Source organism: Pieris rapae, chromosome Z (assembly GCF_905147795.1).
Source record: "Pieris rapae chromosome Z, ilPieRapa1.1, whole genome shotgun sequence".
Taxonomy (NCBI): Eukaryota; Metazoa; Arthropoda; class Insecta; order Lepidoptera; family Pieridae; genus Pieris; species Pieris rapae.
The window spans coordinates 4618945-4643612 of record NC_059534.1 but is presented as its reverse complement, the minus strand read 5'-3'; the positions used below and the strand labels follow the sequence as shown (position 1 = coordinate 4643612).

General features: G+C 32.5%; 1 protein-coding gene across 1 annotated transcript; it reads right to left on the bottom strand.

Annotated features, from left to right (window-relative positions):
* Positions 1–4020: 4020 nt before the first annotated feature.
* On the bottom strand, positions 4021–24333 carry LOC110999294 (intraflagellar transport protein 122 homolog). The gene is made up of 23 exons (XM_022268293.2): positions 24081–24333; positions 23691–23921; positions 23192–23402; positions 22802–22949; positions 21464–21618; positions 21044–21241; positions 20178–20315; positions 19418–19546; positions 18789–18953; positions 17762–17902; positions 17156–17253; positions 16235–16388; positions 15576–15734; positions 13989–14149; positions 12990–13118; positions 12057–12202; positions 10792–10936; positions 10039–10227; positions 9317–9425; positions 8002–8170; positions 6901–7073; positions 6378–6533; positions 4021–6008 (listed from the first exon to the last, which is right to left on the bottom strand). Exons 1-23 carry the CDS (start codon positions 24140–24142, stop codon positions 5832–5834), a joined length of 3543 nt encoding a protein of 1180 aa, XP_022123985.2. The 5' UTR covers positions 24143–24333; the 3' UTR covers positions 4021–5831.
* Between the last annotated feature and the right edge of the window lie 335 nt (positions 24334–24668).

The window sequence follows — 24668 nt, the reverse complement described above, 5'->3', positions numbered from 1 at the left end:
TTTATATTGACAATTTGATAGAAATAATAATTTAGTTTATATGATTTAGAGAGTTGTATAAGTCTAGAATAATAAATGAAACGTGCGGGTTTTAGGACTACTAATTACAGCACTTAGCTGCAATTTAGAAGGAAAGGATGGAAGATGTAATAAAACAACTACTCATAAAAAATATCGAAAAATCACATTTATTTTCGAGTTAATGGTTTTAGGAATGTCGTTTTTGATTCACAAACAGCTGTATAGTACCACTGTATTTAGAGATGTAATTAGAGAAACCCGATAAACTATATTTTGGACTAACGACTTCTGAATACTGTTCTCTATCACAGTTTTATTTTCTCTGGATTAAGGAAGTTTGTGAAAGATCTTAATGATCAAAGAAACTATTTGTCCACAGTGCGCAGAAACCAATAGGTATGTATTATTGTCATTTTGATTGTTGCACTACTGTATTATAATTTGTATGTTGACGAACATCGCATTTAAAAATGTATATAACGATTTTAAACTATATTTATGTACTTTATAAACTAACTATTTTATAACCTAAAGAAACACTAAATTTCATAAATAAATCTATAGTACAAGTATAAAGTGTTTTAGCCTCAAATCCAAACCAGTTCATTGTGTCTGAAATATCTTGAGATTTTGATGGCCTATAGAACCTACACGTCTCATTACTAATTTATGAATGAATGGCTCATTCGTTAATGACTTGGCTTAGTAGAATAGTTTGTAGCTTGAATAGGCTTCTAATTATAAGAACGATATTAATCCTTTCACTTGTTAGTACAAATAATATTTCAAACTCAAACTTAAAAATATCTTTTATTTATTCATATAGGTAAACATGTACACTTATGAACGTCAAAAAAAATAATTAAATTAATTGTAAATTTACATTTATAACCACTTCTCAAGTCAAGGGCGTAGAGCGGGTAAGAAGAACTGGCAAGAAACTTTCCGCCACTCTTTTCAAGTTTTTAATACAAATTGTTTGAACTGGAGCAAATTTAATAATTGATACGATTATGTGAAATGAGTATTGTCGTAAAGCTTATCAGTATACAATTATGAATAGTACTAGTTGCCCGTTACGGCCTTATTATGTTTTTTAATAGCCTACCTTTTTAGTAGCTACATACTAAAATATGAAATATTACCCTATAGAGACTGTTCGGTTTTCCAGAACGAAACCTAAGTACGTATTAAATAACCTATTCTTTTTAGTTTTACTATTTTTCTCTCTATAAAAACCTTCCTCATGGTTTTTCGCTTAGCAACATATTTTGAGATTCATTTTTTACAGGAAATAAGTTTCTGTGCATATTCCATGATTTCACAACTAACCATATCTTTCATTATTCATAGTTTTGTGTTTCAGTATATTTGGATTTAAGTAATTAAATGATTAGGTGTTATTAAAATTTACCATTATGTAGGTAAGTTAAACTAAAACGTACTACTAATGCATTTCAATGTTAGAAACTAAACCAACTAAAATCAGTTTTTGGATTGCTTTCTTCTGCCGTCCATATTTACAAACACATGTGTAGGCATAATCCATCTAATTGTAAATCGTTAATAATTGTTATTTCCCTTTCGCGGCTTATATTAATTCGACTCGACATCAAGAGTCTGTGTTGTGTATTTTTCATAAACATAAAATTATTTCTTACCACTAAATAACTAATTATACATGTTATATCATTATAACTTCTTGGTAAGTACTCACAAAAAAACGGGCATTATGTTGTTATTGTTATACGTATATTTTACTTTACCTTAAATAAATATACAAAAACTCATCAAACTCATATCGTTAAATATGATTTGATTGTCTTATACGTTTTTAACTTATTAATTGTTGTGCACTCAATAGGTTTCATTTCCTCTCTATTTCTGAAGCATGTTCTACAAAATACTTGAATTAAAATAGCAAATGTTTTCAGTTAAATCATTTAATTGCCAAACTTAACATTCAAAGAACTTTGACTGAAACTGACAATCATAAAATATATATAAACAAAAGGTGTGATTAATGAAATTTAACTAACTTGGTAGATCTGAAGACCTATGGCCCTAATAGTTATTTAAAATTTGTCAGCATGATAATGCAAATGTTAAATATTTAGGTTTTATACGCACTTCGTCTATCTACATATTAAATTAATTTATTAAAAGACTTGCTGCTGATATTACCTCGTTTACTTTTTAATAATAAGTTGGTACAAACAACTCTGAGTATATGAAATTGATCATGCTTTCTGCCGTGTTTTTTAGACTTTCTCATCTTCACCTACATTTACTATATCTATCATTTTCGAATGATTAGGGCCATACATGAACAACTTTTAGAACTAAGCAATTCCTTTAAAACTAGTAAAATCGTCTCCAAATTAACTAAAAAGTATTAAAACTATATAAATTGATTATGTACTAAATTGAAAATAAATTTTTTTTCTTCCAAGGGATATTAGAATAACGAAGTGATCAAAGTATTTAAAAAGACCAGATGTGTTTTTTCTTCAATATAACAATAATGACATAGAATTCAAAAATACATTATCAATAATATAAGAATATATAATGTAAATTGAGTAATGGTTGGAACAAGTTGGTCTAAGATTTTATTTATACAGCTACAATGTATATGTAAGTTATCAGTAACAGCAACCTGTACATCGATATCGCTGAGATCGCGGCGACACCTGCGCCATCGCACCTGCCGCCCCTGATTCGCCAAAACGACCAGTCGGACGCGTCACCTGCCCACCGTAGATACTCTTTGTCGAATATTGATTGTCGATTGACCATACATATCTTAATAGCTTTTTGAAGGCTGTTTGACTCCTGTTTATAAATTTTCATATAAGTTTGGAGGCTGATATTTCTATATAGGAATAATTATTAGAAGCCTCAAATACTTCAACTCCATCTACCAACAGCTAAGTAATTAGCACTTTTAGATTAATAGCTGAGAAAAAATACAAAAATTTCACAGGTGAACCCAACAAAGTTATATGATCACGAAGTAATTAAGACCCATTTGTCGCCTGGCGAGGCAAGTTTAACTAGGGCTGTATACATTATTATTCCTTATATACACTAGCTACGTTTTAATTACGTAACATTTTGGTGATGGAAATAGCAAACAAACAAAACTAATTTGGGCTAAATCTAATTTAAGATTTATTTATAAAAACTTTAATAAATAGTAAATATAATAAAATATTCTAATTCACTTGCAGAAGCTATAAGCATTAAATTCTTGTATTGAAATGCACAGATCCTTTAAATATAAGTGGAAAATATATCAGAACAGCTGCTTATTTGACCTTGTGCTTAATTTCTTGGATTCCTCTAAATATAAATAAGATGAAAAAAATAATATGTTATCACTTGTGAGAGCCCTAAATACTTATCACATATTGTTGAGGCACATACGGTGAAGCCTATCCAATATTAATAGGGTTTCATTATAAAAAAAACACAAAAGCTGAATTGAATTTTATTCGATGGGACGGATCATACAAAAATATTTAACCTCGAAATTAAACCTAATTTTACACAAATTTTATTAATCTTAGTATCTAAAATGTAGTTAAAAATCGAGAATATATAAATTTAGAGTTATATAACTTATATACAGGGCGTCCCACGGCGATGCCACACGGAGGGAAAGTACCTTAAATATTAATGATAGGATATTTTACTGAAAGAAGAAAGAATGTTAAATTTTATGTATTGAGTTTCATTTAATATGCTAGGTTATTAAGGAAAAAATAATGCTTATGAGTAGCCCTTTCAAACGCTATTATAAAATACATGTAATTTTACTGTCACATTTGGCGGATTCGATTCCCGGTCGAGGTAGGAAATTTTTAAAAAATCTGTGAATGCAGTTCTACTTATTATTAAAAATTAAACGATGTCTTCTTTCAGTAAAATATCCTATCATTAATATTTAAGGTACTTTCCCTCCGTGTGGCATCGCCGTGGGACGCCCTGTATACATGCTTTGCAAACAAAAACAGAGACCGAAGGCTTTGTGTATTCGAATTAAGATCGATGTTTTTATTTTATATTTGTACTGCGTTCTAATGTACTATCGAACTGTTCCGGTGTCGTAGGGTTGGACATTTATCTATTTGTCGGAAATAGATAAAATAACAAACTCGGTAATAATGTAGTAATTGAAAGATTTTTTTATCTCACTCTTCAATATTTATTTTTTGTAATATCTATAAATTACAACAATACTTAGTGTTGAAATAATTTATTTAAAACGCTTAGTACAACCTCCTACGACGAGCTCGATTGAACTTAAAACCAAAGCAAAGTTTGGCCTGAAGGTACATTTAGTTGCACACAGACAGAATTCACAAGATTGCATTACATATTTATAATTAGTTATAAAAAGGTTTAGGGTTGGTTTTCTTGTTTTGTTTAAATTATGTTTTAGTTAAGTTATTATATTGATGAGTTTTCTTTTGCATCAGTATTAAGCTACTGTGATAGAAATTAATGCAATACATATATTCAATAAAATGTTGTAATTTTCCTGATCTGAGGACCGAAGTTAAAATTTCGTGTTAACATAAAACGGATAACATATTTCGTTAGGTGTAAAATAAAATGTACACTTGATTATTTTGTGTTTTTTTCGACCCTAAAGGGTGGCCCAGTGGCGAGTGACGGATTTACTAGCCGGCTGAGTAGGCTAGGGCTGCAAATTTGAAAACCGATTTATTATTCTTGCTACCTCATAAAAATCAAATGACAAGGCTTTTAGATGTTTTACATATAGAAGTCGGCAAATTTTGGCCAACCCCCAAACCAGTAATCGACCTATGCGCCCTCAGCTCACAATTGTATTACCCTCTTGCTTCTATTCATCTGTATCTATCAGTCCTACTACTTACGGCTTTAAACTGGATGGTTTGTGTATAATTGGATGCAATAAAATTGTTCGATTCCAAAAATAATCTAAATCATGACAATTGTTGAGGCAATGGGAGCAAAAACTTCACAGCCTAAACCTTGAAAATTTGTAAATCTGCCACTGAATAGGTCCAAAGGCCCGACTGGCTTAGGCAGAGAAAATTTCGCATAACATTTTCACTGCGTGTGAGGAAACCCATGACGTAATTGTACCGATTCTAGAATTGTAGGTTACAAAGTGAAAAACTTAAAAAACATCGAAATTTGACGACAATGTGACGCAAAATTTATTTACAGTGCACAATAAATCTACTATATTAAAATAGTTGGTAAAGGAACGAATTATAAACCTACTTTAAGCCAACATACAGAACAAACGACACAATTAGTATTTTAGTAGATATCCTGCAGAATATTGCAAATATAAACCATGGCAATTTCCTTTGTACTTTAGAATGATAAGAACGAAACATCCTATATAGTTCATTTATGGCTTATACGTAATAAGTTTGCAATGCGGCCTATATAATATAACATTTATCAGATTTCCAAACCAGCTATGCATAAGATATACTATTGACCAAATGCTTGCTTGGTAACAAAGCAACGGGGTTTGTAGGATTTAATTTACAATTATAAATTAATCATAATTTATAGATGCATATTAAATTTTTATCTCTACCTAAGGTCAAAACTGTGCAACGAAAACCCTTATAGTGAAAATAGGTGTCAGGGAAAGAAGGATTCAACAGAGAAACAGTTGCTAGATTGTTATTTGTTGAAAGTATAAACGTGACATGTTTCAATAAATTCCAATGCTTGCTTTGGTTAAATATTTTCTAAAATTACAATAAAAATCTCTCGTCATAGCAGAAGCCGCTAAATTATCTCCACGATCCATGTTCATTACTGGGGCTAGTAGGAGTTGATGCGTTGGAGTCATTATTAGAATTGTCATTTATGCCATTCTCCTGACTTTTGTCCTCATCAGTGGGACGTCTACAGAACCCACAATGACCTTTATTTATGAGCTGTATCTCGAAGTCTTCCATGTAGTATAACTGCAATGTACGTAGTCAATAAATACATATTTTTACTACTTAAATCATTGACTTAAAATTATGTAAAAAAATGATAAAACTAAGTATATCGTCATCCTAACCAGGAAGTCAATATTTATTAATATTGAATTTTCTCACTAACCCATATGAATTGAAAAAGTTTCCAACCACATATAATATTTAGACTGTCCTAATGAATACTTTATTACAAATAATTTCACAGTAAACAGACAATTTAAGTACGAACTGCAAACACATTTCTAGAATGTGTCCTCTATATTAAACTTCTACAAATAAAAATAATATATCCAAAAAACGTCTAAATATATAAAACATGAGTTTCGTGTTTGTAAAAATTTTGTAACTTACATTGTGGCAGTAATCGCATGTTGTGACAGGCAGCTCGGGTAGCATATTTCTATAAAAAACAGGGGAAAGCCCGATTTTCTGTTGGACCACCACAGCAGAAGGATTCAGTTGCAGTAAAGCCTTTCGACAACAAACTACAACACCGCTGTCATCATCCTGCAAGAATAACTTTAATAAAATTTACTTTTCACTATAACGTAAAATTTACTTTTTACGTATAACGCTATCACTGATATATGGTATGATTTATAGACGAGGCACAGGTCTGGCCATCCATCAAGTATGACCGTTTGTCAAATTCAATTCATTAAATATTGCAGACACATACTTGACATATATTCGGAATTAAGGCATCTTAGAAGACATCTAGTTATTTCCTTCTATACATTATCACAACTAATATTGTTATCAACCCTATAAACTCCATTGTAAAGTTTAGTAATGTGGAAATATTCTCAAAATATTATATTTAAAATCCAATTAATAAGGACAGTAAGCCTAAATACATAAATTCTATAGTTACCTCGTCGGTCTTATCCAGAAATGGATCTGACGAATCAATGTCGGGGTTTATTTTAAGTATCTCCGCCCCATCAGCGCATTTCTCTTCGGGTAAAAGCATTCGATCTATTAAGTCCAGGGCCTCTTCATTTGTAATACCTTCAGCTGGTACAAACTGTACTAAAGGCAGAACTTCTGTAAAACATAACATGTTCACAATGTCTTTTTAACGAAGTTCTTTATACCAAACCGCCATAAAACTAAGTTTCATTACAAGTACAAAGCAGACTGTAACGAGTGAAGAATATGCCTAGGAGGCTGTTGTACACGGGCGCAGATCACGTAGTTACCTGATGACGTGGAACTATATAAACTGCCAAACAGGTAATGTTCGCTGTTGAAAAAGCACAAAGCCTGCGCAACACGCAATCCAAATGCAAGTTGAAACCGATTAAATAATGCAAGTCCGCAATAAAGGATACTATTTGTAATTCTATACATATAAGCAATTTGATCTACAATAAAATATATGAAGATATAATTAATGATATTAAATTAAAATTTACTAAATAAAAACCACCGTACGAAAAGGAATCGAATCCGTACGGGCAGTGCGAAATATGACCTTCGTACACCAAATTCCAACTGGATTATACCCTAAGACGTTAATTAATAATAACATATAATTATTGAGCTCATCGTTCATGACTGTGACGAGCAGTGTGAGCCTTAGTGTGATTATCCAGGCTGGACACCAACGATTTATAAAAGAATAAAATTTCAAGGTAATTTACACTACTATAGATATCGACCATAGAATTAATTTTGTTTAAGACTGCCAATATCTTCAGTACACTGCGAGCTGTAAATGTGGATATAGAACAAAATTTGTGCACAGACGTGATGGGATTATGATTGCGACTCGCTTGCTTAAGCCATTAGTAAAACACTGCTCTGTATTTGATATAGAACATGACAACAGTCTGATAATAACTAGACTAGCGGTCATCACAGTTTCACATCACCTAAATAAAATTAATCCGATGTCCGACCCCAAAGATCTAGAAATCGATATATACTTTACTAATAGCAAAGGGTATGTTTTGGAAATCGAATCACTTACCATGAGTTGCCAATGAATGAGCCATCGCGTGGTTGCATCTCGGACAATGAGTGGCAAACATCGGCGTATGTCTGCGGCAACGCCAACACAAAGGTGCGACTTCTTCTTCGGGACTTTCGCTTGCGCCTAGTTGGCCGCCACTTTTCAACATGAGGAGTTCTACACTTTCCTGTTCAAATACCTTTGATGAATTGAATTGCTAGCATGGGCGAAATTAGGCAGTTTTTTGACATGGCCCACTACGAATAGATAAATGAAGTTGGTACTAAGTGTCGACAGTTTAGTTAATAATTACCAAATCTACTAAGTATAATCAAGTCATCATTTGTAGTCCGCCATTACCATTTCTGAGGTTTTAGTAATTTGGAAACCTGAGCAGAACACCAGTGTTTGGCGACACTAAATTTCTCCTATTTAACGTTTAGATGTACATAGTTTAAAAACACTTTGTTTGTTTATTGAGAAGTATTTTTATACTAGCTTTTGTAATCATTACACAAATCATATTTTGTCTTTTTATAACAAACTTTCAAAATTTATAATTTTTTAATCGTGAAATGTGATTTGATTCAAGCATAGCTTTCGCAAACATTATCCAGTCCAGCAGAATGGCAATCAAACTAAACCCACAAGAGAATTGAATGAGATTTGTATGATAAATAAAGCAATGTGGCCATGACTATCAATCAATACAGTTAAATAAACTTACTAAACCATACTTATCAAGAATTTAAGTAAAATATTCGACATGCCATTTATGTTTTAGTAAAAACCGTCAATTAGATATTAGTATATCATGAAGCAAACTTCTTCGTCTTTAGGTTTGGCTTTGATTATTATCAATATGAAGTGGTTTCAACGTCAATGATAACAATCGACAATCGCCAGAAGGCAATTATTATTATTTTATTAGAAATTGGAACATTGTTTCTTTTACTGTAATTAATTGGCAAACTTATAAAAACTCATATTTAACGATCATGTAAATTTTCAATGAACACAGAATACATACGAAGATCCGGCTAATTTTAAAAAAAATGTTTTATATTTTATTTAAAAAATGTTAAGTACATACGTAAAATCACAATCGTATTTTTTAACAATTTTAAAACAAGGATTATAACGTCAATTAACCTTTACTGTTCATACTCAAATATTATAATATTTTCTACTTTGAAATATCCTCCTATTTGTCTTCCATACATAGCTTTAGCCATAAAAAGACTATTTCTACACAGCATAATAAGCCCTGTTAATTAAAATAATAATGGAAATAAATAAACTTTACTCCGTGCGATTTAATGATAAAACGTACCTGAAACTTTTGTGGAATTTGTAGGCCTAAAATTTTATCCAACATCTTTCGAGCTAATAGGTTTGCATTCAAAACTTTTGCCTGTTTCGCCATGCAGAGGTAGAGGCAGCTGGATCCAATTAAGGTCATAGATAATTTTTGAAAGTTGACTTAACCTATAACTTGTTAAAGGGGTAAATCGTGAATATTTAAATAGCGGGCCCGACCGACGTTATCTATAATATATTCGTCAGTAAACATTTTATTATTAGTCAGTAAACATAATTATTTGTAAAAATTACTATAAGTAATATACACATTAATATAGCTTACATAATATATTAGTAAGTGAAAGTACAACAGTTGGTAGATAAGAAACGTAACGACTTAGAAATCGATTAATAAAAATGGAAGTGAAGACAAGGATACTTTTAAAATCCCGTAATTTTTTAAAGATATTTTTTAAAGATTCACAAATCAAACGTTTAATATGAACTATTTTTTACCGTGTATAACTTTTAATTTTGAGTAACGAATAACTCAAAAATACTTTCACGAATACATTAATATGATATAACGGCTATACTTCTTTCGAAAACATTTAAAAAATAATTGTAAAACCGTTCATTGCAGACTACTATTCCTTGTGATATTATATATCAGACAGTCTGGAGAAACTCATAAGTTTCTTTATCTGTCTAACGTTTGGTATGGGGCAGACAATTTTTGTTTTAAAAGGATACAACATAGAAACCCCAGGCGGTGCTTCCCCATCTAATAATGCCAGTACATATCTCGCAGCATTTAGTAGTGCGTCTGGTTGGCTAAGAGAGAAGGGTTCGTGAACGCATCGGTGCACGTTGTCGTATGCGTGATAAATACGAGCTAACCGGTCATTGTGCATATATTGATGCAGCAGTGTACTTCGATCCCTGTAGGAAATGTGTGCAGTGGAAGTATATGATTTTATATCTTAATAATAGTTGCATTACCAAGAAAGAGCAGTATTCTATTGGCTTACGTACGTTCTTTCGTCTGTGGACTATGTGCGTATAGCACTCGCTCGCGCGGTGAAGGAAAACAGCTTGTAGAAAATTACATAACTTAGAGATAAAGTCAACAGCATTTATTAAGCACTGAAGGCTGATCACCTACTTGCCTTGCCGTTTAAATATATATATTATTATTTTTACAATTAATTCTATTTTAGTTTATATATTTATGAATCAACTTGGTGATGTGGTAGCCAAGTTTGCGTAAAATAAAAAGAAAAAATATCTTTGATTTTTGTACCAAAACCAGGAATATATGAAGTGACTATGCCTTAATTAATCGAAGTCGGCTAAGCGACTGCAGTGCAGCGGCTGCCAGACTTCTAAAATGTTAGTACATTAGGCATTAAGATTCTAATTTGATTTCCGAAAAATAAATGTTTTTATATGGTAAAATGCAATAAACAATATAAACGAAAATCATTCACAATAGCTGTTACTAACCTGTCATCAGCTATCTCCAATATTTGGGCCGCGAGGGAGTAATGCAAGAACCCAGCATCGCTAAATCTCTCTTCCATCGCTGCGTTTCGTACGAGCACGTTGAGAACACGTATTGCTGTCTGTGTCTCGCCCGCCATATAATATGCTGTTATGAAAAAAATATACACAATTTTTCACACTTATTTCTTTGTATTACAATCTTCTATATAAATATAAATAAAACGCAATATATGTCGCAACCAATATGAGTAATTTTATAAATTTATTTTCTGGAACTCTGAAGAAAAATGTTGTTTTAAATGTAAGAATTTTGTTTTTTTTTATTTTGGAAAAGCGAAGAGTCTCTATGCGGGAGCATAAAATATTCCATATGTTTGTATGCCCTATTAAGGCGTCCACGTATATAGCGTGCCAGTCATATTAAGGCGAAACGAAGTTCGTAGGGATAGGTAGATAGGTAAACATACATAATAACTTACTTAAGCTCAATTTATAAATTATTTTAATGGTTATTAGTATAATATTGTCCTACATTATTTTAAAAGGTTTACTTCAAGGCATATTCAAACTCAAACTCAAAATAACTTTATTCATATAGGTAAACAAGTAAGCTTTTCAACCTCAAAAAACGAATTAAAGCAATTGTAAATTTACATTTACTACCAGTTCCCAAGTCAAGGGCGTAGAGTGGACGAGAAGAACTGGCAAGAAAATTTCTGCAACTCTATTTAATCGCTAAGTTTTGAGTTATACAAATTGTTTCATTTCAATGCAGTCATGTAAATACATAATCGGAACACGCAGTTCCAACACAAATGTTAGCTTATTATGTTTTGTAACTATTTCTTACCCTCGCTTTATTTAATGAACTCGTAAATTTTATACACAAGGAACTAAGATAAATAAATGAATATGTGTATTATACAACATATATGTACCTATTATATTAAAATTGGTTAATGTATTTAAATCTTATTAAGTAACAGTTCTTTATTAACACACAACAAAGATGCGATACGGAAAGCTTATAGAAGAATTTGGACGGATATTCATTATTATATATAGGTAATTAATTTTAATTTGTGTAGTAGCTGTTGATAAAACAGAGGGCAAACGGGCAGTATCCTCAAAAGTTACGTGACACCACCTGTATACACACGAAAGCAACGTTGAAATCATTTAAAATTTGGTACGGCCTTTTCTTGAAGGACCCTGAGTCGAATTTGTTCCTAATAGTAATGGTTGGATAAATATAAAATAAATACCTCTTTGAGCTTCAATAAATTTATTTTCCTGCACCATTTGATGCGCATAGGGTATGTAGACATCCTGCTTGCATTCTGGGTGTTCGCGTGCAAGTTGGAACGCGCGCGGCCATTCGCAGGCGTTCACTACCAATTGCGCCACCCTCCTTTTAATAATAAACAATAATCATATATCGCTAGGCTTTGACAGGTTTTGTTAAAAATTTTGGTTATTATTGTAGAGGCTAGGGATGACCTGGAAATCAAAATTGCTGCCCAAGACTGATCAGTCTGGAGTTCTTAGCTGAATGCCCATAGCCCGACATAGGGAACATATAATTAAGGTATTATTCATAGTTCCCTTACATTGTTGGCACGATTCAACGCTTTGGTCACGTTACACATTTTTGGTAACATTTTGCTATTTATTTTGTATGTCTGGGATAATTTATAATGGGGTGCATCCAAACAAATATACCAAAGGAAAAAAGCGAAAGGTTCACTAAATATCTAAATATGAAATCAGGAGATGGTAGATGCCAATAAATGTTGCAACAGTACCATATTAAGAGGCCGGCAACGCATTCGCGAGCCCTCTAGCAATGAGTGTCCATGGGCGGTAGTATCACTTAACATCAGTTTAGCCTCCTGCCCGTTTGTCCCCTGTTCTATAAAAAAAAAGGTCTCTCAAACCTTTGAAACCTTTGCTCAAGTAAAAATACTCGATCCAAATCGTTGACTCAGTCTCAAATATAAATACGAAATTTATAGTTCTTATATAGGCCAACAACCTCACATACATATCCACTAACCAAGCCCTATACAAACTAATACAAACATTTTTTTATATAACTGGCAACCAGCTTCGAAGGGCAAGTAAATTATTTTTTAGCGGTTTTTATTTATAACCAAAAATATATCTATAACAATAGTTTATATAAAGTATAAAATTACCTATAATCTCCAAGGCGCTGGTACACATCTGCAGCAGTTGCATATTCGCCCGTAGTCACCAACGCTTCAGCTAAGTACCGAAGGGACTCACTCGAGCCCTTGTCCATTTTACGAGCCAATTCTATAAGCCTGGTTGGTACAAATAACAATTGTAATACACAGGGCTGAGAGACGCCATTCCATACGTCTACGTCTACGTCGTACATACGTCTTTAATATAAATAAATCATTTACAAATCCACTTAAAAATTTCTATTAAAATCCGTCAATCTGTATTATTTAAATATGTTAAACGACACGGATTTTTCGAGTAGAGATAGGGCGAATAGTATTTCCTTAATTTACTCATAATTTACATAATTATACCCCTGCAAGCTATTATATTATGTTACGTTATAAAAAAATAGTCTAAAATATTTAAAATACGCCTGACGTTTATAAAAATTTATAGGGATAAATAATATTAACAAATTGAAAATTAAATGAAAATCGCCCTTGAGCAACCGAAGAAACATAAATTTTAAGTTGTAATTTTTTTCTTTGGAGGAAAGAATTGTTTAGATTGAATCGTCTCCAAAACAACAGGACTATTTAGAAAAAAAACACAATTAGAACCTTACGTTATCCCCATTAAACAGTCTAAAGAAGTTATAGAATACTTTTATTCAAAATTATAAGGGTTCTATATGAAATTAAGATTGTGGACTGATGTGAAAAGATATTACTAAATCACTAAAGCCAAATCTGTTAACAATAAAGCAGGATACAGTAACACAGTTTTATAAAGACATCACAATCTAGAAAAAAGTCCGCGACACCGTAAGTCTAACAAAAAATATATAAAAGTCTTATTTACCGACAAAAGAACGAAGAATTTATATAAATATACAATTATAAGAAGTTTTTTTTTGACGTTCATAAGTGTATATTATGTTACCTATATGAATAAATTATTTTTTTATTGATTGATTTATACTGCGTCAAATTTGCAGTACTCACATGTCCCGTTTCCCGCTCTCAGCCAAAATGGCCACCGCGTTCCGTACGTCACCCGCGGCGAGATACATCTCAGCCGCGGCACGCGGTTCGTTGACGCGACGCGCCCATTCCGCACGTCTACGTGTCAACGCCGTCAAACTTTCACCTTCGCTAACAAACTCCTGAAACAATAGGAAAAGATCACCAAAAATCTGAATATTTTAGGCGTATTATGCTTTATCGAACCAATTCTATATTATATAATACTAGCGGATCCGACAGACGTTGCCCTGTCTACACGTCTTTAATTTCAAAATTTCAATTTTCAATAAGCCATTTTGATGAAAATTATTATTCAAATGTTATGACAATATCTAACGATCCAGCACATGGTCACACACGATATAACACAATGATAACAAAACTTTTTTTTAATTTCGGGACAGACTAAAATTAAAATTCGAATATTATTTAAAATTTGACACTGCGATGGTAGCGCCGTCTGTCGGATCCAATGTAAAACATTCCAAAATCAACAACAACTAATAAATTGAAAATCAATTAAAAAAACATTGTCCAGCGGACAAAATTGTGAATCTAAACCATTCCCAGATCCCCTTGAACACACACAAAAAATTTCGTCTAAATCGGTCCAGTCGTTTAGGAGGAGTTCAGTCACATACACACGCACACAAGAAATATATATATTAAGATTTATATATATAAAATATTTTTACGTCAATTATTCAGAACACACACATACACAGACACACACATACACAAACACACACATACACAAACACACACGCATACACCATATGGTTTCCTTATAATTAATATAATTGTCTATTCTTTACATATAATAATCATTTTGTCGATCCGAAGTGGTGGAGGCCTGATGACCTGTAACACAGGTGCACAACCTTTAACAGGCATCAGTCTCACTTAAGCAATAGCAGTTGCTCCAAAAAAGAATGACAATTATTGTATATGTTTTTGTGAGAAAAATAAATATATTATATTATTAATTCCACCTAGAGCTCTTGAAGAAAAGAACGTAGCAATTTTTAAAACGCCGGCAACGCACTCTCAAGCTCCCTGGCGTTCTGAGTGTTCATGGGCGGCGGTACCACTTAAAAGTATATCCTGCCATTTTGCCCTCTGTTTTATAGTAAAAATGGCGAGTCTGAAACTTGTGCGCAAAATGCAAACTGACAACGTGCGCTGTCACTATGGCTAGAACTGTCCTTTAAAAAAGGGCACATGTTATACATCGAATATGGCAGCGAATTAGGTAACAGAGGTTTTGGTTATTTTTTTTTATCCAATTGATTTCTTATGTTTTATTTCGTGTGTATTTTTCTTAGTATTTTGGTTAAGATAATATTGTTATTTATGTAAATAAATAAAACGTTCGGCTTAGAATTGTACATGAAATGAGCTTCCTTCTAAACAGGCAGCCCCCCTTCCCCTTTATCTATTCTTTTAGACGCTACTTTTGTACGAACACATATTATCTGTAGATTTCAATAATTTTAAGAGTTGATGAATCTATACTATATAGAGTTCTATAAAATTGAATGTGATAAATAGGGTAAATCTAAATACCTGTGCTTTTCCAAACATACGTAGATCGACGTACATATCGAGGGCTTTCTCACCTCGTGCGAAGCTTTGATACGATCTTGCCGCTTCAGCATATCTTCCTCTATATGCTAATACATCTCCAGAAATCACAGCTTTACTCTCGCCATTATCTAGACGTTCCTAAAATTAAAAAAATTACAATGTTTTTTTAAAGGATTTTCACAGTCGGACCGATAAGTACAAATTTGACTTGAAAAATTAATTAATATAACACGAGCAGTGTTGGCCTAGTGGCTTCAGCGTGCGACTCTTATACCTGAGGTCGTAGGTTCGATCCCCGGTTGTGCACCAATGGAGTTTCTTTCTATGTGCGCATTTAACATTTGCTCGAACGGTGAAGGAAAACATCGTGAGGAAACCGAGATGTCTTAGACCTAAAAAGTCGACGACGTGTGTCAGGCACTGATGGCTGATCACCTACTTGCCTATCAGATTTAAAAATGATCATGAAACAGATTCAGAAATCTGAGGCCAAGGCCTAAAGAGGTTATAGCGCCACTGATTTATTTATTTTAATAACCATTCCTTAATTTTCAGACAATATAACTTATCAATTTAGATTTTTTAGTTTGGCAATCTCCGAATCGGACATAGAAACAAAAGTAAAACCTAAAACAAACCTGTAATTGATCGATAAGGTTTAAAAAAACAATATTCTCGCTCCTTTGAAAGGCTTTCCGAGCAACTTCGAATGCTAACTCTTCTAATGCTGCATATCCAAGTCTCTCCCAATCTGATGATGTTATCCCGAGACATGCCACGGCATATGCTTCACTGGAAATAACGATGGAATTACTTTCATGAACCGCCAAGGCCTGCAACGCCCAGCGGCTTTCGAATGTGTTGCTGGCCTTTGAGGGCTATGCAACTAAAATAAAAAACCTACACCGTGAATTGTTAATCGTTTTACGATTTTAAAAAAGGAAAACAGAATTTCTTAACCAATTCGACTTAGGGCCCTTCAAGAAAAGAGCGTACTGAAAGGCCGGCATCACATTTGCAAACCCTCTGGCAATGTTAGTGCCCATGGGCGGCAGTATCACTTAATTTCAGGTATGCCTCCTGCCCGTTTACATTCTATTACATAAAAAATAATAACTGCGTTAGGAAAAGCCTAAATTTAATCAAGCTAGTTGAGATAGAGCATTCTGAAATTAATATAAAAAAAATCTTACAATGTATGAGAAACTTTAGTATATGTATTGGTTTAGATTATAAATTCGTATAGTTAAAAGTTGAAAACAAACTCAGTAGCACCATACCTTGGCCTAAAACTTTTTTTACTTAAAGGCAAAAGTAGCTGATCAGCCTACTGTGCTTGACACACACACACACAGTCGACTTTTTGGCTTTAAGGCATTTTATTTTTTTACTATGCTTTCCACCACCCTAGGATTCCCCCTTCAAGATTATGAAATGCGCAAAAATTCCGAAGTCCAAAGGAACGTACGACCAGGCAAGCACAGGCCATAGTTTAAAAATCATACTATTTTAAAACAGTTTTAACATATGTATTAGATGAAATTTATAAAAAAAATTACTTGAACATCTTCTGTTGGACATACTGATGAACGGCGTGAGACAATGGCACATTAATGGACTGCATAGCATTCGATTGGAGACAAAACACACGGCCTCCCTGAAATATATTAAATTCGGAGAAACATCATTAAACACTTCAAACATCGCTAAATAAAATAAATCGCTCGAAACTGTTTTAATTCAAAAACTTATTTCTTACAAAATAAGGTAAGGTAAACGGTGTTAAGAACTAATAAGTAATAGGAAAATATATAAATTTTTAAATTGACGAAACTCTTAGTCAAGAAATTTATACGTGATTTAACGTCAAAAGCTGTATTTTTTGTACGTAGATCACACGTTTTTCTATTTCTAGCCTATAGCGCGGGAGACGTGCTTAAGTTGGACCAGACTTCTCACGGTGTGCCAATTTAATTTAAAATTGGTTAAGTAGTTTAGGAGTCCATAGCGGACAAACATCGTGACAAGAGATTTATATATATTAAGATAATATATAAGAGACAATACACAGTTACACACAAACACACAGTTATGAAAATAAATTTTGAAAATAAATAAATAATAAGTTTATGTTTTAAAAAAAGACAATATATTGCCAGGCATACCTGGAAACCCACAACAGAGCCATTAAGAGGTTGTGTGGCGGCCGGAAAGTTCCCAGCCTTTATCGAAAGCAGATCGCCGCCAGACAAACATAACAAATCATCAAACCATAAATTCCATGACACAGATGATATATTTTCCTCCTGAAATGTAATAAAATATCAGGGATACTCTGTTTAGAAAAAGCAAGCGATGCGGGCAACCCTAGGTAAGGAAAAACAAAATAAATACTAAGGGTATAGTGCAAACAGCGCATAACTAAAAAAATACAAAATAGTACAATGAAATTACAGACTACAATGTTGTCTTATACAATTACAAAATCACATTTTAAATAATGTTATACTTTTTATCAAAATAGATCTCCAGATAGAAACACCTCAAGTCAGAGTATTGATGATCTTTTGTGTATTTCATGTTAGATTTTAAAGATATAATTTTTGGGATATTTTAATGACATTCTTATATTTCTTAAGACCACTTATACTGCATGTTGTAATAGATATATATTCAATAATTAGATTCATATGTTTAATAATAAACTTTAATTATGGTTTTAAACAATAATTAGAATTATCGTGAAAGGTCTTGGTATTTTACAATGTACAACAAATCAGCAACCACAAACAACGTACGTAATCTTATATAAAAAAATCTCGTGTCGCAGTGTTTGTGGTTAAACTCCTTCGAAACGGCTAGACCGATTCTCATGAAATTTTGTGTGCATATTGCGGACAAAATCTATTTTTCATCCCCCTAAATGTTAAGGGTAGCCCACCCCGAAATTTTTTATTTTTTTATCAACTATATCAACAGCATTAAAAAATACATACAACCCTAAATTTTCAACCCTCTACGAACAACCCCTATTTTTTATTATAAATGATATACATGGCAAAAAGACGTTTGCCAGGTCAGCTAGTCTTTCTATGAAATTATTAATCGGCGACATATCTACCAATGTTCATTACAATGTCCAGTTATTGTAATGTAATTAATTTTACAAAATAAATTACAATCGTGACTTACAACATACAGTAATTCAGCTGAGGGCAATGAATACACTCGACAAACGGAAACTTCGTCTACAACAGCCAATCTTGTCCTCGAAACGTTAATGTCAAGGCATCGTACGCACGCCGGAGTCGTCAACAATATGTCGGAGTTGCCCGTACTGACTTCAACTTGCCATATCTGAAATATAAAAAAAAATTGTAATTTATAACTTCGGATACTTGAAAAAAGGCAAAATAATAATAAGTCTTTATTCATTTAAGTTGGTACATCTTTCTTTTCATAGTGTAAGATTTGGGAACCCTTTTAAGTAAATATACCTGTGTTAGGGTTCCCAGCTCTTCCATAACAAAGTTAATTACTTAAAATAATTTAACCAGTTCAATTCCTTTTTTTTTTTTTTTTAATTTTTTTTTATAATATAATTTTATTTCTACATTTTTGGGGTTGAATATAAAAAAATATATTTTGCAATTTTAAAAACTATGTTACCTATATGAATAAATGATTTGATTTTTTAGCCAAAATGGAAAGAAAAATGAATACAGGTTTACGAAACACTGGTCTCACTTCGCAGACATGTGATAAGGTAATTAAGTATAAATTTACAACATTATGTATGTACTTATATATATTATACTCACTTCGCCATTTAGAAGACCTAAAAGTAATACTTCTTGGAGGCATAAAGTTGTTACTTTAACATAACGAATTGGCGTTGGCAACTCCCACGATTTTGGAATATTAACCCCGACCATCGTCAATTTAGTGTCCTGAAATTTAAAAAAAATTGCCTACCATAAATTCGAAGGCGGTTGTTGGAGAGATATTTAAATAAATGAAACTCTTTGGTGGAAGCTAAGTGTGAACTGTCTTTAATCGTTTGGCCACCTTGTATACAGGATGGTCTAACTAGGGACGTCAATTTTTTTTTTATATTCCTCACACCTGGGCGTGTATGGGCATACCCCATGTATGTTCCGGGATTTTTTGTAGTTTTCGAGTTATATTTATTTATTTATTTATATAGTACTCCTACAGCTAACACAAAATACATATAATAACAAACAAATACACCAAGAACATAGCCACAAACGGAATACATGATACATTATAATAAAAAGATTTAAAAAAGGGAACAAACAAACAAGGTATTTAATACAATTAACTGATTAAATTTAATTAATTAAACCTAAATTGGTTGTGTTGTGTAATGGTGTGTGTGTGTACGTGATGGTGTGTATGTGGGTCGTGCTTATGATGTAGATGATTTTGCGCTATGTATATTCTTAATACATATATTTTTTCTTTTTTCTGAATATATTCTGCCAGCGAGATTTCAAAAATTAATATCTTTCCTAGTTTCTGCCCTAGTTATTTTTAAATAAATTATGCAAATGTTACCTGACAAAGTAATAGTGCATCACTGGTAGCAACTAGTAAGGAACATTCAGCCTTCTGCATAAGCTTTTCTTTCACACGATACATCATCCCGTCTGGACCAGTTTGCTCATAAATCAACACTCTCTCTGGTAATTGTACCTGAAATCATATAGACATTTTTAAACTAAGAAAAGAGCAATCGGCAATCTATGCAATATATATTTTAAGAACAGACTGCATTCAGAATTGCTTAGACTGTATGTGCCTTGAAAGTATTTGTGATCCCGGAAAAATCTGAGTGGAGCTCATGAACTGTCCTCGTTTCCTCAGTTTTGCACCAGAACTGGACATATTTGTGACAGGGTTGGGAAGACAGGTTGGGAAAAAAAATAGTTTAAGGTTTTAAAATATATATATCAGAGGCATATAACAATTATTGTTTGGCATATATGCTGCAAATAAATAAACGAACAAACACATTCTACATCCGGGCAGCACTGAACGCGTAGATTGGATGCCTCGCGCGTCCGGAGTACACTGAACGCAATAATTGCTTTTTTACTATCGACGATAATAAACGTACGAACTCTACGTATACCACTTAATACAGACTAAGTTAATACAGACTAAATGACTTCATTCCTTTAGACAATCCTATCCATACATTCAATAGCATCAAAACCAATGTTGTGGTCGAAAGTCTTGCCCGAGTGTATACATTGAGATAAGTTGCGTGCTCAACCTTTTTTAATACTTAGTTTTATCTTTCTTTGTTAGACTAGAATGTCAATTGAAAAAATCTAGGTGTGAAACATAGTGACAGATACGAATTACAATACGAACGTTTATGTTTCTATCATTAATGATATGCCTCAGTTAATACTCACCGCTAATCTATGTTTATATATCGCTATCTTCTGTACTTTATCATGACATTTAATTCTCACTTTATTTCCAGATGTAAGGTGCTGTATTATAACGTCGGTCATGTTTTCTCTATACGCATATTTATCCCGGTAGAGACCATGTACAGTGTTCAATACAACTTGGTAGCACCATAGACTGCCATCTTGACAAGCTACTGCCTATAAGAAAAAAGTTTAATTATATTATATTATATATCAATTGTCACTACAATTCTTCTTAGTCGAATACTTCTTTTATTGCTAATCTAAGCGACGCATGTGTATATTCAGTTAATTATAGATAATTATCTAATTTTCATTTCTTACAGAACTGTTTATTAATATTACAGACGTCTTAAATAATCTTCAGATTAAAAACATAGTAAGCCGAGGTTAACTTACCAAAGTATTGAACGTTGGTGACGGTGTTATTGACCATACCCATTCGTGGTCAGTCGTCACTACAGATATGCCCTCCGCGGTCAAGACTGCCCAACCACCAATGCCCCCAACTAATATCAATGATTCCACTACTTTCATGGACAACGCTGATATACCTGTAATATTTATACAAAGCAAGATATAAAATCCGTAAAGAGACCTTGATTTGACATCGCAGCAGCACTAAATTAGACTTCTTTTTCTTGTTCACAACACATTATACTTCACGGTAATGATCTTGATACTTATTATACTTGAAATTATTATATAGTGTTGGCGTAGTGGCTTCAGAATATAACTGCCAAGCCTTCGTCGATTTCGATCGAGGTTCGACCTCGAGCACCAATGGACTTTCTGTCTCAGTCCGCATTAAACATTCGCTCGTACGGTGAAATAAAACCACATGAGGAAACCTTCAGGTTCAGATCCAAAAATCGACAAACATGACTAGCTCAGATAAAAGGCTGTGCACATACTTGTCTATAAAATAAAAATTAATAAAGAAAGGGACGCAATTTAATGCCAAGCCCTATAAACGGACAACCATAAATAGAGGTTTATTACTTCATATGAAAATCATAATTTATATGAATAAAATGACGCGTAGCAAATAAAACATATATTTGTTCTCTTATCCGCGCAATAGCCAGGTTGATACTCTTTTCGCACGAGCTCCAGATATATATAATATAATAAATAGTGGTTTTTGCTATTTTTTCAAACGCCATAGACAATGCTACTTAAAATACAATTAAGAGAACCAAAATCTTGTAATTAATTAAATTAATGTACATCACTCAGTAGGCCATTAAGATGATGAAGGAGTATACAATTTTTGATAACGAATATCGGTGGGTTAGTACTAGTAGTTATATACATAATATATATTTTGATTTTCAGTGAATCAGACATCCCATCCAAGACCAGAAAATGGCACGAAATTCCGAAGCGTAACAGGGCATGAACGAATTATGAATTGCCATTTACAATAATTGTAGATGATTAGAATTTACGCTGGTGTGAATTAGAAGAGACTTTAGGAGCAGCTAAAAGTCCTTCACGTGTAACTGAGAGATTAGATATAGAATCATTCGTAAAAAAAAGATATCTATCTTAGCAGTTTTCATTGACAAATTTTAATTCTTAGTCCTACCTAAACGATCTTGGCTGGGTATTCCCTATATTCAATGATTTAATATTTTTGTATATTTCACATAATACAACTACATGAGAGGCTTTCGCTGAGGGCTGACAAGGTACTTAATAATCATATAAACGCAACCCCAAATAATAAAATACCTATATTTCTCTCCTTGGCAACTTGTTGACCGAGCATATCATAAAATGACAATGTATCAGTCCAGTCTGCAACTACAAGTGTATTTTTAAAGAATGCTAGAGACCAAACAGCAGCATCTCGTTCTATCCTTTGAAACTCATCTCCAGCCTAAAAATTAATATGTTAAAATAATTTCTAATTCATTCAATGATCCAAAAGTGTACCAAAATTAAATTTTAACTCATGTGAATGAGGACTTAATTATGCATAATTTCTAAAACATTTTTAACACTCACTGATAACTGTTATACTGTGAAATGAACCTAAAGCTTAAAAGCATTTAAATACTGAGAATGATTGCACCAAATTAGAAATTCCACATAACCAATCTATTTAGTATCTATACTTACTTTATCCCTTAAAGAAACTTTTCCACTTGCCAGGCCTATAGCTAAATATTGTCCATTCAATGACCATGCACAGCTTGTAATTCTCCCAGATACTTTTACTTTTTGAACTGCCTTTACATCAGTAGACCAAAAAGCAAAATCTGACAATGCACATGATGCTAAGTGGAATGTCACTGGATTATATGCCAGACATTGAATCACTTCACTATGACTGTAATACAAAAGTTCACACATTACTTTATATATATTATGTGGTTATTATTTATTATATACATACAGTGTTACCAATTATGTTTCTTTAATCAAACATATGTTTATGCGGGAGGTCAATGTCACTGATATTTATCTTATGCAAAAAATATTTATGTTTTAAATAAAAAACAGCAATATATGAGTGAGACAAAAACCTAATATAGTTCAAATCCCATCTACCAGCTAATTACTTTTTTAAGTAGAATCATCAATAAACAGAACACCACCATGTCAAATGAATACTCACGAATATTTAAGGATGCCCTCCATTTTAGAATTCCAAATGATTACATTTTTATCTGCACCACCACTAGCAAATTTTTTTCCATCCCTGCAGTAATCCACTGAATGTACTGGTCCTTTATGGGCTTGAAGTAATTGAACAAGTGCTCCTTCCTTAGGGTCATACACCATTATTTTCTCACCAGCACCAACTACCAGTTGTGTACCATCAGGACTAAAGCATATTGTTTGTACACTAAAAATAAAATAAGGCGATAAGTAGTAAGTGGGTATTTTTACAACACTATAAAGTAAGAGTATAACATAATTATTTTTAGTATTGTATAATATTAATTATAGATACATTAACAACTGCAGTATGACTATAATTACTGATTTCAATAAAGTAACTCACCTGGAGCAATCTATTTTATCAGCTTCGTGGATTTTATTAACCCACTTCGGTACAGTTCTCATTTTGGAGCTTAAGATTTATTCCATCTTCGAAATATCAAAATTACTAACTTGAAAACTTTACAGAGTTGCGATATTAATTTATTGTTATTATATATTTGAGAATGAGCTGCAACTCAAAATAAATTCTAATATATGCATAACTTAATTATATTCTTATTTCATGTAATATCAATGTTTGGACTTCGATATATTTTTGTTGTGTTTATTGTAACTGACTGACTGATATTGATGATATGACAATTGACAACCGAAGCCCAACAGTTTTGAAAAAATTAATATATTTTTTAACTTGACGTTACAATTCACATTATCCATAAAATCTAAGAACAAACATTAGCATAGAAACTGCACTCAAATAGCTAAGGAATAATCACCGCACCATAATGTATGCCAAATAAAAAAAATAGTTTTTTACTTTTATTATTAATCATAATACACTCCAAAAAATACGACCAAGCACAAAATAACCATTTAAATATGAAATTTCGGAATCAAAACCAGAAATCTTAAATAAGTCGATACCTAG

Excerpts from the sequence above, each read along its gene's own strand:
- LOC110999294 (XM_022268293.2), bottom strand. The coding sequence starts at position 24,142 with ATGAGAACTGTACCGAAGTGGGTTAATAAAATCCACGAAGCTGATAAA. Across the intron at positions 16,389-17,155 it reads GTCCAACAGAAGATGTTCAA|TGAAGCATATGCCGTGGCAT; the intron begins GTAATTTTTTTT and ends CGTTATTTCCAG. Across the intron at positions 15,735-16,234 it reads ACCTTATCGATCAATTACAG|GAACGTCTAGATAATGGCGA; the intron begins GTTTGTTTTAGG and ends TTTTAATTTTAG.